Here is a 16,536-nt window from a genome sequence, read left to right as displayed (position 1 = left end):
TATAAAAAATTTTATTTTAATATTAATAAACAACATCAACTTAGAATTTATTAACAACTCACAGTACTTTAAAATTTATAATTTACCAAACACTCAACTCGGTCTTTTTCTACAGTTTTGTTACAGTTGCTTTTTCTCACAGCTAGGGCCGGCTCAAAAATTTAGTGGACCATAGAAAAAAAAAATATTTTGGGCCCTTATTTAGAAAAAAATGTGGTATTTTTCAAAATAAAAAAAAATTGTAGAATTTTTAAAGGGAAATTTTTTTTTGGGCCCTGGGCTAGGTGGGCCCTAGGCACAGGCCTAGCCCGCCTATGCCTAGGGCCGAGCCTGCTCACAACACAACTACAACTGTTTTTTCCCACAGCACAGCTGTGCCAAATTGGCCCTTAGTGAATTTGGGTTTTTCTTAAATAGGTTTGGATCGTGTTTAGATTGATTTGTCTAACCTGTTTAATAAAAGGATTGTATTTGGATTAACACGATTAATACAAATATAATCCGTCAATCACCTATTTAAGGTTGTATTATTATTCTATATTTTTTAATTAATTATTAAGTAAGTATTAAATTTTGCATCAATATTTATAATTATACATTAAAACACAATACTTAAAATTGATGTAAAAATATCACAAAATTATTTTTTATACTAAATATAACTTAATTTTTACATCTCTCGATGAAGATGGTCTAAGATATTTATTATTTAAAAATGTTTTAAAAAAGAGTAATAATTTTATTACTAATGCTTGAAAATATTATTAGAAGTATTAATATTTAGAAATATTTGCATAATAAACTAATTTTTTTTTAAAAAAAAATTAATAACAATACGTTGGAAAAAATTTCACTTTTACGATTAATTGTTTTTATTTACAAAAATATAGATTTTATTAAACTGTTCTATATTCTTTTTTGTTTTTTTATAGATGGCATGAAGTTAATTTTTTCGTTAATTTTTTTTATTTTATAGTTTATATATAATTATTGTGTGTTATTTTTTAATTATTTTTTTACTTTTTACAAAATAATAATAATAATAATAATAATAATATCTTTGTAACTAAAAACTTTACATCGTAAAATTATAAATAAAATATATATATAAATAAAAAAAATATTTTTAAAAGAATTCCTAATATGAATTAGCTATGGATGAATTATTTTCACAAAAAAAAAAAAAAACTATGGATGACTTAGAAGCAACATATATCTATTTTTTATATAAAGTGTGTTTATATAACAGAATTCTTGGATTATGAGAAATTTATGGGTGACTTTTTATTTAATAAAAAATAAAATGGTTTATTATTAAAAATAAAATGATTTATGAGAATCATGAGTCACTTTTTATTTATATATAATATAAAAAATAAATTAAATCCCATTAAATCCAAAAAAATACAATTGGGTTTTTGCTTTTGTACATCTACGATTAAGTTTTCTAAATATACTTATGTTATTTAGTTGGATTTTATTCTAAATAAGAATTTACTACTATTTATATATTATATATATTGCTAAAGAATTTTTCTATTTGTTTTTTTTTTGGCTCGATCAGGTTATAATTGTTTGGCTCCACATTTATTGGTTTATGAGAAATTATTGGGTGAATTTTTTTTTTTAAATAAAAAAAATAACAAATTATTAGATGTTGTCACGCAAAGGGTCATCACCCTACATTTAAAATTAGTTAAATTTTAAATATTATTTTAAATTAAATTTAAATGTTTTGATAGTTTAACCACATGAGCATTTTCATTAATTCTGAAGATAAATTTAGGACGAATAATAATTTTTTTTAATTACTATTACAAAATATAATAGTAATCTTTATTTTTATTTAAATCACTATTATGTTTTGAAATTTCAATGATTATCACTACATTAAATATTATTAATTTTAAAATTATGATATTAAAAAAAACTAAAAACTAAAATAAAATTAAAAGTCAGGTAACATCTATCTAGTATATATATATAACATTTAATTAATAGGTGTTACTTCATCATTTATGACATTTAACTTGATATTAATGGTATATATTACTATTTTTTACTACTTTTATAAGTGGTTAATAATTATTGCATTTAAATATAAGTGGTTATCCATATTTTTTTTCATTTATACAAATAGACATTAGATTAGTTTATAAAGATAATTTGGTTTGGTTATCTAATTGTGAATTCTTGTAAATAAGTCTAAAACAGAAAGAATAACATTATGTACTTTTCAACTCAACAATTAAAATTATTATTTTTTTTTTCTCCTCTCACAAAAATCTTCACTATATTAATATCATGTTTACTACACAGTATTCAGAATCAAAATAAAGTAATAAAAAAATGTAACGGAATAAATAAAAAAATAATCGGATTCAATATTTGTAATATGTTATTTATCAAATTAATTGGAAATAAAATGATAGTGTTTATTTTGTTTACTTTATTATGAAACATAATCAGAATGTTTAAATTGATTAAATTACCTTTTTAAGTTAAACTATAATATATGGTGGTTATTTTGTAAGACATATTTTAAATAATAAAATTGTTATTATATTAAAAGAATAAAATAAAAATAAATAAAATTGATTACCTTCAATAGCATTTTTTAAAAAATTAGTGAGGAAAGTTTTTTTTTTCCTCCCTTATTTAATTAAGTTTTTTTTTTCCCTTAAATTTAATAAATAAATATAAAGAAATGATTCTTTTTTATTGATTTTCATTATTTATTAGTAAACATGTCATTAGAAATTTAAATTTGTTCATAATCAAATTTGAATTGAGAGTACCATTATGTACTTCTCAACTCAACAATTAAAATTATTATTTTTTTTTTCTCCTCTCACAAAAATCTTCACTATATTAATAGTATGTTTACTACACAATATTCAGAATCAAAATAAAGTAATAAAAAAATGTAACAGAATAAATAAAAAATATTCGGATTCAATATTTATAATATGTTATTTATCAAATTAATTGGAAATAAAATGATAGTGATTTATTTTGTTTACTTTATTAGGAAACATAATCAGAATGTTTAAATTGATTAAATTACCCTTTTAAGTTAAATTATAATATATGGTGGTTATTTTGTAAGACATATTTTAAATAATAAAATTGTCATTATATTAAAAAATAAAATAAAAATAAAAATAAATAAAATTGATTACCTTTAATAGCATTTTTTAAAAAATTAGTGAGGGAAGTTTTCTTTTTTCTTTTCTCCCTTATTTAATTAAGTTTTTTTTTTTTTTTCTATAAAGAAATGATTCTCTTTTTATTGATTTTCATTATTTATTAGTAAACATGTCATTAAAAATTTAAATTGGTTCATAATCAAATTTGAATTGAGAGTACTATTTCATAAATTTATAAAACGAAAAATCTTGTAATTATTTAAGCTTTTTCTATAATTTTATTGGAAAAAGATATGCCATAAATATATAAATATATTATATTTAAAAGAAAACAAAAAAAAGTGGTGGATAAGGTGGTTGGGGCCAAAAATAGAAAAGCCAATGGTTTTGAGTTTTGAGTTTTTAGATGATGGAGTATCAATAAGGATTTGGAAATGGGCCCTACCCGACCGAACAACAAATACCCAAAACCAAAATCTTCTTATTTTTAGTGGGTCCCACGTATTTATTTTAGGGAAACTTACTAAATACTGAATTTTGACTTAATTTTTACAAAAATATTACCACACGGCAAAATTAACTTTTATACTGCCATGGGACTTTTTTTTTCCTTTTATATTGTAAACACCGAAAACAAAAAACGAGGTCTCCATCTTCTACACCCACAGATAGAACCACCACAATAACACCAGAACAACTAAAAAATAACCATTAAATCCGGTGAGATGAAGCAGAAACATTAAAACCATTAATATTAGAGCTGTCATGGTTTTTCTTATGTTGTTTTTGGGTTGTTCCACTATTGTTTCGTATGTTTAACAAATGTTGATTTTAAATTACACATGTTAAACCAACCACTAAAGTGGTGAAATCTAGAAGACAAAAAAAAAGGATGATGGAAGTTGGCTGGAAAAAAAAAACAACATAACAAATGCAGTAAATGTGAGAAGCTGGGGCACAACAAGAGAACATACAGAATGAGACATCAAAAATGAAAAAAAAGGAGAACAACTAAAAAATAACAGTGGAACAATAAAAGAAAACTGAACATGTATTGAACTATATGATACTGAAGAAATAACTTACATACAAATTTCATTATTTTCCTATTGCTATTAAAAATAGAGCAGTACAATAATATTTAAAAAAAAATGAAAGAAAACAACAGTATAACAACATTAAAACAATAATAAAACAATAACAAAATAAACCATAAGAGCCATCAAACAATACAAACTACTCACAAAATCAGAACTAACTATAACCCCAAAAAAGAAAAAAAAAACAAAATTAGTAAAAACAACAAAAACCCAGTAAAGTTTATGTTGTTCTAAAAAAAATAAATAAAGAAAAAAGAGATTTTTTTTACTTAGAAATTTTGAGTTGTCTACTGTTCTTCTTCTTCCTCTGTATTGTTTTTCTTGAAGATATTCTCACGAGATAGGCTCTCTGTCTACTGGTCTTTCTCTCGCTCGCTCTCTCTCATCAAGCACATCTTGAGGGCTAAAGTTCAAACAATTGTATGGATTTGTAAACAAAAAAATAAAATAAAGAAGAACATGAAGAAGAAGATGAACATGAGAGAGAGATGAATAGCTTAAGATGATGAAAAAAAAATTGAAATAATGAAATATAAGGTAACATGTGATTATAAAACAAATATAATATATAATTTTTTTTATTTGTCACTTTTTTTAAAAAAATGTGAGCTGTCATGATTTGACCATGAGTATCACGAATAATCAGTTACACCAATTACAATATTATACCTTAGGTTAAACACTCTCATGTCTCTTATACCTCCGTACACAATTCTCGTTTAAATTTCTATATTTTATTTTATAATTAAATAACATTTCTAGCAAAAAAAAAAATAATATTACAAAAAATGATATGAGATTTTGATTGGACATAAAAATTTTTGGAAGATTTTGGACATATAAGATCTCTATAATGCTTTTTTGAAAGATTTTGGAAAATATAAAATTAAAATCTATATAAGGCTAAATGTTTTGATATGGATATAGTTTTAGACTTGTGATATGGAAGTGAGAGGTTTGAACCGTACTTAGGCCACAATTTATAAGGAATTTCTGCACTAGATCTCTTAAAGGGTTGTTTTTGGTAGAATTTTTATTTGTTTGATATTTAGAAAAAAAAAATTTAATCCAATTTTTTATATGATTGTATACGTTGTAGCTATTTAAAATCATTTTTAAATTTTTTAAAAATTTTGAATAGTATACCGTGCTTAAAATAAAGTTAAAATAATTACTTATCACACGTGTAAGAAAAACAATTATATGTGCAACAAAATATGCAAATCTTATTTTCAGTATTGTAAACTACTCAGATATTTTAAAAAATTTACAGGTGGTCCTAAATAACTATAATGTAAATGATAATAATAAAAAATAGACTAAAAAATTCTCATATATACCAAAAGAGATAGGAAGTCTACTAAAACACCTCTTTCGGGGGTGTGCTATAAACTAACCCTATTTTATATAGATTTGATTTTTTTTTTGACAATGAAGCAACTTTGGTTTCATTTGGTAATAATTTTATTTTTTAATTTTTTAATCACAAAAATAAAAATAAAATTTTTATTTTTAAAAGTTTTGTTTTTGAAAAACAAAAATGCGTTCTATAATCACTTTTATTTTTCAATTTTTTTTTTAAAAAAGAAAATAAAAGTGTGTTCAGTAAAATTTATTTTCTTATTTATTTTTTGATTTTATTTAAGTCGGGTCTAGGTCTGGAATCGAGTTCGGATTTGGGTTAGGGACGGGGTTCGGTGCCTGGGTTGGGTCGGGTTTGGATATGATCCGGATGTAGTTGGAGTCTAGAATATTGATTAAAAAAACTGTTTAAAAAATATTGAAAGTGACTTTGTTTTTGTTTTTAAAATTTTGATTCTCAATTAAAAAATTAAAAAGTGAAAAAAAATTTATAAGACATGATTTTAAAAAAAAAATTACTTTTTTAATTTTAAAAACAAAAAAATTGATTAAAAAAATATTACCAAACGTCATGTTTATAAAACAAACCAAAGTTAAATGGTAGTAATAAGAGGTGCTACTCCCCCATCAGAAAAGAAGCGGCGAGTATTATACACAGCAACCCAAGTCGCTAATTTATAAACTGGCTCGAAGCGCTAAATTATCTAATTTAGTGGCTGATATTTTTCAAAGAGAGGGAAATCCTTCGATGATTACCACTTTTCTCGCTTAGTTTATTGAATTGATATTCTTTCAAAAAAAAAAAATTATTTAACAATTCTTTTAGAGTACATTGTAATTGGAGTACATGATAATTATTTCAAAATCAATATTTCCAAATGGATCGATGAGACCTAGGCCCCTTGCTACTTAGGCCAATTTATATATATATATAAATATTTAGAAAAGTTTAATTTATTTTCAAAATATCAAATTTTTATATGTATAATAAAATAATAGAAAAAAAACCTAATTTATTTTGTAATTATATGCTACAAAAATACAATTTTTTTCTTTGAAAAAAAATGCTTAATTTATAATTTATCATTGTAATATGGCATGAAAATAATTTCATTATTTTGTGCTTAAAACTAGCAATCATATATCATTCTTTCTAATGAATATATATAAATAAAAGTTATAAATTAAATAAATAAAATTTTATTAGTATAATATTGACATTATATAACTTTGTGGTTAAAACTTTGCAAAAAGTACTAATTTGATACAAAATACAAGTCACTAAAATACATGAAAAGACAATAGAATTGAATCATTGTGATGATGAGGTTAAACTTACACACTTACAACAAATTTCACGATTAATTAATAATTAGAATTAATTAATTAATTAATCAAATCAAATCAAAACATACATGTAAAGAATAATAAAATCTCATTTGATGATAAAAGCTAGATAATTAGTTAGGGTTATTGGCAAGCTTGGCTAGGACTCCAATGGCGAGTGAGTTAATGTAAGTACAAGGTTCGGTCTTTGAAGAATCCCAACGTTTGTCGTCAAAGTTGTCATAGCGGTCTGGGCCACCAACGATGGCCCCAGTGAGCTCGTTGACATTGGGGGAATTGGTATTATACCATTGCACAAAGCTCATCGCGCAATTCACTAGTGACCCTGATGGCAACTTTGGCACCGACGAACCTCTGTGATGCGCTTGCTTTGGCGAGTTGCTCCCAAATGCCACCATGTATGATCTTTTCTCCGGGTTCTGTCCTAAAATGTAATCCATCTATACAAAAATTGCATTACACATTATTATTATATAATCCCACATATTATAAATAAATAAATAAAATAAAAATATGGCCTAGCATTATTTCTACATAAGTGGAAAGAAGAAACATGAAAGATTCATTTAGTTCATCCTATTGTATTATATTGTAGTTAATTAAGATTTTTGTTCTTTGAATTTTGACATATATCAAATTATGTCTCCTGAACTTTTAAGGCCGTTAAAAATCTTATCTGAACTATTGAAATTGTTAGATATAAAGACTTTTGTGTAATCTTAATAAGAAAAGCCTATCATAGATGAAAGTTCAAGGAGCATAATTTGATACATGTCAAAATTCGAGAGACATGATTTCGTAGACATTAAAGTTTGAGGAGTATGATTAAGTACATAAACAATCACTAAATTAGTAAAATTGAATGAAATTATACAAAAATCCTTAAATCTAACAATCTTAATAGTTTACGGAAAAAATTTAACGACCAGAAAATTTTTAAAAACATGATTAGGTACATGTCAAAATTTAAGGGACAAAAATCTTAATTAGCCTTATATAATATAAAATAAAATACCACATATAATAATATAATATGGTATACTAAACGAACTCATATAATAAAATTTCACGATATACCTGTTGCCTACCAAAAGCCCAAATTTGAGTAGAATCGAATTGCATGTTATCACACTGAACTTTTTGGTTGTGACGGGCTAAGATGTCACTATAGACACTGAAAAGAAGGGCGGTGCCGGTGATGTATTGGGTGTTGGCGCCGTCTCTCATGTGTACGGCTCCGCCGGGTGATAGGTAAACTTGGTGGTACGGACTCTGTGGTAGAACTGAGCATATATAGCTATCTGCTTGTTTTTTGAAATCTACCAAACTATCATGTCCTTCTAAATACAACTGCAATATATAAATATTCAAATCAATTTTTTAAAATATATTAAATTTTAGGCAAAAGTATACATGACTTTTTATAAAAATGTTATCTTTTTATAAAACAACAAAACTCAACAATTAAAACAATCGTAAAACAACAGTGAAAATTTAACACAGTAAAAACAGTAAAAAATTAGAAATTTCAGTATATGGTTTAAAAACCCTAAAAATTAATTAAAAAAATTACTCATAAGACTATTTTGAATATGATTTTGTTTTAGTTTTATCACATAACTCTTATAATTCACCTTATATTTTGACCAACATGAAAGTGTGCTGAGAAGAAGATTACTTTATAAAGTGTTAGTTTTCAAAATTACATTAAAAAGTGGTATCAATGTAAATAATATTATTACTTACATTGGTGAGAAGGATTTGGGCTCCAGCATATTTGAGGTCCCAACTGAATTCAGCCACATTTGCACTAATGGATTCTTCTTGTATGAACTTTAAATACACTTCCTTCTTTGTTGCCATGTATAGCCATGTTGCAGCCCACAATAGCTCATCCTACATTTTCAATAATACCATTTTATTTATATATAAATGATATTTTCCTAAATTTAAAAGCATTATCATGACATTATTCTAATTGGGTGTTCTAATCATCTATAGGGGGTCCACCTTGAGATGAGATGGGATGAATCTTCATACAAAATTTATTATTTAAATATTTTTCGAAAATTAAAGAACTCATTAAGTGAGGACCTAAGCAAAAACTTAGTCTGTTCCCAGAGCAGACCCTAACTATTGATAATAGAGTTTTTTTTTGTTTCTTTAAATCGCAATTCAAATTCACATGGTAACCACTTAAAAACCACAAGAACTACTCAAATCATAAAAATTAAAAAATAGTATATAAATAATTTCTCTTAATAATATAATCATCGATCGATAAATAGTGAAGATCAAGATCGAACTCTATAAATATATAATAATAATAATAAATAATTACATTGTAGCCAGAGTAAGAGCAATAGAAGGGACATTCTCCATCAAAAGTTCCTTTGTGTGATTTAGCAAATTGAAAAAGCTGTACCCAAAAAAAAACAATAATATTATATTGTTAGTGAAATAAAATAAATAAAATTAATTAAAATAAGAAATGTATTATTTATAAAAATAAATAAATTTAAATACCAATTTGGCTTTATTAAGAAGACGACGAGCATATGTACGGTCAAAAGATCTAAAGACAATGGAAGAAGCAGCCATGGCAGCTGAAGTTTCAGCTGCAATTTCAGTCCCTGCTTTATTCTCATCAATCTTCAATACTGTTCTTGGAGTTTCCATATTTTCGGGTCGCATCCAACATTGATGATCCAGTACTGGGTCTCCTACCTAAATTACAACATTCTTTCTATTTCAATCTCACATTTTTCAATTCAATCCTCTCACACATTCATATGACTCTTAATACTTATATTCTAAATTATTACAAATTAAAAAGTGTGAAAGCAAAGTTATTTCGATTGAGGAAATTATAAATTTTATGGGTTTTTATATTTTGGACAAAAATATAATTTTTTTTTTTTTAAAAAAATGTTATTTTATAGAAAAATTGAAGAAAAAAATTTAAAATATGGGAAAAGGTAAGGGTAACTAGAGGAGTAACCAGCTATTATAAGAAGATAACTAGGTACTATTTTTTTATATATTTTTTCTGAAAATTTTCCATAAAATAAATTTTTTGAGAAAAAAGTCATATTTTTGTAAATTTATATTTTAAAAACCATGAAAATAAAAAAAAATTCAAAATTGTGATTCCAAATATTGATTTATATTTTTTAATCAAAGAAATATTGATACGTAATCATTGACACTATTGGAAATAAATATAATTAAAGAACTAAATAATATTGATTTTAAATTTAAATGTAGAAGAATATAACATGTGATAATGATAAATTAGGTTTGAATTATGTAATTTTATTACCTGAACATACAAGCGATTGCGTCGGGAACTTGCTTTGAGAAAATAATCAGTGCCCCAACGAATAGCATTATGAACATTTTCCAACTCGCCCGAAGCTTTAAGCTCTTTGTTGTAAGCCAAAGCAGCCCATGAAAGTGTTGTTATTGTAAATGCCATTGGAAGTCCATACTTGACATTGTCTCCTGCATCATAATATCCTCCAACAAGATCAACCTACACAAATTATCCACACAAATATTGGTCAAATTTGTCAAACTCACCATGATATAGTCGCACAGTATATATTTATAGTTGTCTTACAAAACACTCAAATGTTATTTAGTTTACATACATTAGCGAGTTTTCCATCATTAAGTCCAGAATCTCCTCTCCACGGAACCCTATTATTACTGGGAAGTTTTCCCGAACGTTGAGCTTCGAGGAAAATAATCGACTTGGTTAGGGCATCTTTGTAATTGAAATTGCCATTAACTTCAACCAAGAAACCTTCAAACACAACAAGCCAAGCCAAGGCAATAATGGCCTTGGTTGCATTACTTGTTGTTTCTTTCATTTTCATATCTCAAAACAAGTTAATCTTTCAAACTATAATTCCATAAAAATCTAGATTATAATAAGAAGTAAGTGGTGTGTGTTGGATAAAAGGTTTGAGAAAAAGAAGGTGGAATAGAGAAATAATGTAGGGAATTTTTTTAATTATTTTTAATTTTTTATTTTGGGGGATTTAATGTAGGGTTGGAGAGTGATTTTGATTTGGGGTTTATTATCCTTTTTTGGGTAATAGTATACAACCATTAATATAAAAAGATTGTTTGTTAAAGAAACCTAAAATTGGGAATGGTCATAAATCAAAACCTCCCACTTTTATGATTCAGTTTTAGTTACCCAATTATGGCTTTTTGGTTTTGTTTATATAGAAATTGAGTTTCTTACAATAATTATATTTATAAAATATATGTATTTTTCCTTGGCATTTTTTTGGCAAATTAGGAAAGAAGAAATAGAAATAGTCTAATCTGTAAAAAAAAAAAACTCAAAAAATTCAACATTGACACAAACTTTAAAATGGTCCCATGAAAGTAAATTAATCTAAAAATGGTCCCATGAAAGTGTCAATAGAAATACTTTAAATATTAGTAAAATATTCCCACATCATAGTAGTATCAATGTTTTTTTTTTTTAATAAAAGATGCATACTTTATTAGATATTCAAACGAATTACATCCATCAATGTAGCAGGGGCATTAGACTCTTTGTACATACAATCAGCATAAGAAACGGAAACTCTAGCAAGATAGTGAGCTACATGATTCACAGATCGTTTTATAAAACATAAATTAACATCACTTAAGTTTGAAAACAAAGATTGGCATTCTGTAACACAAAATCCAAATGTTGAATGAAGGGAAATTGAACTTCTAATTGCTTGTATAGTTACCAAGCTATCAGACTCAACAACCACATTGGAGAGTTCATTATCCTTCAACCAACTCAACACCTCTTTCAAACTCACTGCCTTTGCAAGTTCAGCAGAAACCTTCCCACGCTGGCTGCTAGTTTTCGCCCAAAGCAATCTTCCTTCATTATTCCTAGCAACCCAACCATAACCATAGCGATTTTGACTCTCGAAAATAGCGGCATCAACATTGATCTTAATTGTATTTCCTACTGGTTTAGTCCATAGCTCAGCCCCCTCATTCGGTTTCAAATTGAATTGAGAGGGAACAAAAGTTTTGTCTTGAGCATAACTCCATTGATTAAGATTACATCTAGCTAATGCCAAAATATAACGAGAAGGCCTAGAAATACCTTTCCAAACTTGGTCATTTCGGGCATGCCAAATAGCCCAGCAGAGCATGATAACCAACCTCTGATCATCCTCATTCCATCGACCAGCTGCTGCTACAAACCAGCTGCCAAAAGTTTGATCTGCAGCAGTTCCCGTCGACAAATCAGCAACAGTGCGCCAGAGAACACGACCACAGTGCATGAGAAGCAGTTTCAACTGCATTCAAACATCTAGGACAGGTCCTTTGCACACTCACATGTTTAGAAATGAGTTGCACTTTTGTTGGTAAACAGTTGGTCAATGCTCTCCAAACAAGATTAAGTGCTTATGGTGGCACTTTAATCTTCCAAAACCTCTGTCAAAACCGTGTATCAACATCAACAACACTTTCATTTTTCTGATCTTGCTGAAATTTATAAGCTGAACTAACAGATTACTCCCGCGACTTATCAAAGCCCCAATACCATTTATCCACACCAACCGAATTAAACAAAGGAATACTCAAAATTATCTCAGCATCTCTTATGTTGAAAACATCCCTTACAAGTTCTTCGTCCCACTTCCTATCTCCCAAAACCATTAGTGAATCAACATTTTTATCAACAATAGCTTGACTCACCGTAGTTATATAGGGATTAGAGCTGTCCTGAAGCCACAAATCTTTCAGAATGCTTACTTCCACACCAGGTCCTATTGCAACTCGACAACCCGATTTAACCAGGTGCTTTTCTCCTAATAAACTACGCCAGATAAAACTTGGGTTAGGACCAAGTTCAGCTTCCAAAAACGACCCCGTAGGATTGTACCTTGCCTTAAACAGTCAGCCTGCCAACGATTGAGGACAAACCAGCAACTTCCAACATTGTTTACCCAGTAAGGCAATATTAAAATCCCTGAGATTTCGAAAACCAAGGCCCCCCCGATCCTTTGGAATGTACAAACGGTCCTAACTCATCCAATGTATACAGTTAGCCTTTTTATTTGAAGTACGCCACCAGAATTTACACATTAACTGCTCCATTTCTTGACACATTCCTTTGGTTAACAAGAAAACATTCATTGCATAATTTGGGAGAGATTGAACAACCAACTTGATGAGAATCTCTTTTCCAGCACGAGAAAGGAGTTTGTTATCCCAACCCTCGATTCTCTTCTGCATCTTATCCTTTAAAAAGCCGAGGATGGAGTTCTTGTTTCTGCTCATGGTGTTTGGCAAACCCAAGTACGTGCTCTGCTCACTAGCTTCAGGTATACCGAGTATTGTACATATGTTATTTTTCACCAAAGCCTCTGTGTTTTGGCTAAAGAAAATGGAAGACTTTAATAAATTCACCTTTTGACCCGATGCTCTTTCAAAACAGTTTAGAAGATCCTTCTCTTGAGCACGACAATAGAGATAACTATCATCGGCAAAGAACATGTAAGAGATAGAAGGAGCTCCCCTAGCAACACGGCACCCTCTAATCCAGCCTCTACTTTCAAATTTTCGGATCAACGCAGACAAGCCTTCCGCACACAGAATAAATAGATAGGGAGAGAGAGGATCCCCCTGATTGATACCCCGAGTTGGAACAATAGGTCCCAACGTATGTCCACGTGATTGAATCCAATACTTCACCGAGAGAACCGATTCCATTACCAAAGATATCCAGTGACTATGGAAGCCCATCCTGTATAGCATGGCTTCAAGGGACCCCCATTCACCCTATCATAGGCTTTGGACATATCGAGCTTCACAGCCATCTGACCCACTTTTCCCATCGTCTTTCTTTTTAGATAATGCATTATTTCATAAGACACCATAATGTTATCTGTGATAAGTCTTCCAGGGACAAAAGCGCTTTGAGTATCAGACACAATTGAGCTCATAATACTTTTCAATCTATTTGCCATAACTTATGAGATCACTTTATACACCACATTGCATAAAAGAAATCGGTCTCAAATCAGCCAAACAAACTGGATTTGACTTCTTAGGAATCAAAACCAGACTAGTATCATTCAAACTCTCAGGAAGAGTAGACGTACCAAAATAGGATCGAACCAGCTTAATCACATCACTACCAACCACTTTCCAATACTTCTGGTAAAAACCAGGCGTCATTCCATCGGGCCCTGGTGCTTTATCAGGATGCATCTGAAACACAGCACTACGCACCTCCTCATCTGAAATCTCTTTCATAAGCCAATCATTAGTTTTAGGAGAAATACAAGGATCAATACATTGATGTACCTCATCGCCCATTGAATGGGAAGTAGCAAACAACTGAGAATAATAATTTGCAATCAAATCCCCCAGTCCACTATCCCACTCGAACTAAACACCATTCTCATCATGAAACTTTTGAATTAGATTCTGACGTTTCCGAGAGCTAGCAAATGCATGAAAGTACTTACTGTTTTGGTCACCCTCTTTTAACCAAAGTTGTTTCGATCGTTGCTTCTAAAACACCTCTCGTTGGGTAAGAATCTCAAACAAGCTCTTTTCAGCCTCGTCATATTGCTTGACCGACTCCTCATCACGTCTTCCTTTAAGTTGCTTCAAAGTCAACTTAGCCTCTTTTATCCTTGTATTGAAATCGCCAATGTAATCCTTGCCATAGATACTCAGGGCATCACCACACATCTTGATTTTATTTTGATCATCCAACCGCGGTTCCCTCTCCCACACATCTTTGACAACTTGAAGACATAAAGGCTCACGTAACCAAGCGTTCTCAAATTTGAATTTTTTCGGACCATACACATTCTTAACAATAATCGACTCTAGATAAATAGGGCAATGATCCGAAGATGAAAAATTCAAATTAAAAAGCTTTGAAGAATTAAAAACTTCCAACCATTGTTTCGACACTAAAGCTCTGTCAAGCCTAACCTCCACCCATCTTGAAGTTCCACGGGATTTTTCCCAGGCATAAGGGTGTCCAACCAACTCCATATCAGTCAATTCACACTCAAAAAGTATCTGGTTGAAACCTTGGATTAAGCTTATCGGGTACGGTCTTCCCCCATGCTTATCATCCTGGCTGGTAACGTTGTTCAAGTCTCCAATAATCGCCCATGGCCACCGAGTATCTTGAGCTTGATGTTTGATAAGTCTCCATGTGTTGTGTCTTAGACTTGTGTTTGGTTCACCGTACATACCCACCAATCGCCAAACCGGCTACCCATCAATACACACTTTAACATTGATATGTTTGCTGGAAAAATCAATAAGCTGCACCTCCTCTTTGTTTTTCCACAACAGTGCTATTCCTCCACTATGACCTTGGGCTTCAACAATAATAGCACTATCGAAGCCCAAACTAAATTTGGCCCGTTCCACAACCTCTTTGCCACAAAGTGTTTCACATAAAAAGACTATTTTGGGTCTCTTTTGGATTACCAAATCCTTAAGGAATTGTAAATTCCGTAGGTTCCCAAGCCCCCGACAATTCCAACTTAAAATGGTCATAATTCTCGGCGGGCCTGGACACCAGCACCCGCCGCACTTAAGTTTTTTGGGATGTCACTATCAATATTTTGCTCTTTTTCAACATCACCCTCAGTATCCAAATTCGGCCCAGTGTTCAACATATGGCCATCAACTAACATCTCAGTAATGGGCCCCTTCGAAATGTTATCCCCAATAAACACTCTCCTGCGTTTTGGGCCATTTAGAGCCAAAATTTCATTCCCCTCCACGTAGCATTGACTTTCCTCCATTCTTCCCATATAAATCCCATGATTCTCGGGAGTATCCTCACCATTCGTCCCATATGGCTTAACAAGCTGTTCAAAAGGAATATCAATCGCCTTCTCACAAAAACGTTCTGAATGGCCAATGATGCCACAGACAAAACAAAAAGTGGGAACGTGTTCATATTTAAAATTTGCCCAAAACCAATCATTAGCACTCCGAACAATCTTCATCCTACGTTTAAGAGGTTTAGTGATGTCAACTGTTACCCGAATCTTCATGTATTTCCTCCATACGCCTGAATAATTGTTAACATCAGATTCAACGTAGACTCCGATATAGTTTCCAATGCCCTTCAGCACCATTTCGGACCGATAACCATGTTGTAAATCAAAGACTTGCACCCATAGGTCTATACGATTTAAAATCATTGTTCACGGATTGTCGCCATCCTTCAATCGTTTAAAAATCAATTACTTTCTATCAAACGTCCATCGACTGCCTTTGATCGCCCTCTGAATATCAACCTCGTGGTAGAATTGGAATAGATATCGGTTATTTTCAAGCTCTTTAACATACAGACCCTTTACCGGCTTCCATAAAAATGCCATCATGTTTTGCATTACTTGAAAGTCCATTGGCCCAACATTCAAGAACCTACCTACTAAGCACCACCGTACATCGAAAGGTTCTTCCTCTTCCCACCTGCAAAGCTAAAACCAATTTCTTCATCATCCAGGGTAATCCCTGCGGCTTGCTCCTCTATAGCAGGACTACTACTAGACGAA

General features: G+C 30.0%; 2 protein-coding genes across 2 annotated transcripts; both read right to left on the bottom strand.

The window, feature by feature from the left end:
* Positions 1-6,809: 6,809 nt before the first annotated feature.
* LOC115702444 (endoglucanase 16) lies at positions 6,810-11,032 on the bottom strand. Its single transcript, XM_030629900.2, has 7 exons — positions 10,612-11,032; positions 10,281-10,493; positions 9,485-9,685; positions 9,300-9,377; positions 8,705-8,854; positions 8,036-8,308; positions 6,810-7,398 (listed from the first exon to the last, which is right to left on the bottom strand). Exons 1-7 carry the CDS (start codon positions 10,837-10,839, stop codon positions 7,072-7,074), a joined length of 1,470 nt encoding a protein of 489 aa, XP_030485760.2. The 5' UTR covers positions 10,840-11,032; the 3' UTR covers positions 6,810-7,071.
* Positions 11,033-13,978: 2,946 nt separating this feature from the next.
* LOC133031961 (uncharacterized) lies at positions 13,979-15,523 on the bottom strand. The gene is made up of 3 exons (XM_061105763.1): positions 15,293-15,523; positions 14,522-15,232; positions 13,979-14,335 (listed from the first exon to the last, which is right to left on the bottom strand). The coding sequence occupies exons 1-3, from the start codon at positions 15,521-15,523 to the stop codon at positions 13,979-13,981; spliced, it is 1,299 nt and encodes a 432-aa protein (XP_060961746.1).
* Positions 15,524-16,536: the final 1,013 nt, after the last annotated feature.

Source organism: Cannabis sativa, chromosome X (genome assembly GCF_029168945.1).
Source record: "Cannabis sativa cultivar Pink pepper isolate KNU-18-1 chromosome X, ASM2916894v1, whole genome shotgun sequence".
Classification (NCBI taxonomy): domain Eukaryota; kingdom Viridiplantae; phylum Streptophyta; class Magnoliopsida; order Rosales; family Cannabaceae; genus Cannabis; species Cannabis sativa.
The sequence above is the reverse complement of the archived record's forward strand: the minus strand, read 5'-3'. Positions and strand labels throughout refer to the sequence as shown.

Coding starts and splice junctions, on each gene's coding strand:
- LOC133031961 (XM_061105763.1), bottom strand. CDS start 15,523: ATGACCATTTTAAGTTGGAATTGTCGGGGGCTTGGGAACCTACGGAAT. Junction 15,233..15,292: donor TGTGGAAAAACAAAGAGGAG/GTGCAGCTTATT, acceptor ATTGATGGGTAG/CCGGTTTGGCGATTGGTGGG. Junction 14,336..14,521: donor AGATTCTTACCCAACGAGAG/GTGTTTTAGAAG, acceptor TATTATTCTCAG/TTGTTTGCTACTTCCCATTC.
- LOC115702444 (XM_030629900.2), bottom strand. CDS start 10,839: ATGAAAATGAAAGAAACAACAAGTAATGCAACCAAGGCCATTATTGCC. Junction 9,686..10,280: donor GCAATCGCTTGTATGTTCAG/GTAATAAAATTA, acceptor GTTGTAATTTAG/GTAGGAGACCCAGTACTGGA. Junction 8,855..9,299: donor GCTCTTACTCTGGCTACAAT/GTAATTATTTAT, acceptor TTGAAAATGTAG/GATGAGCTATTGTGGGCTGC.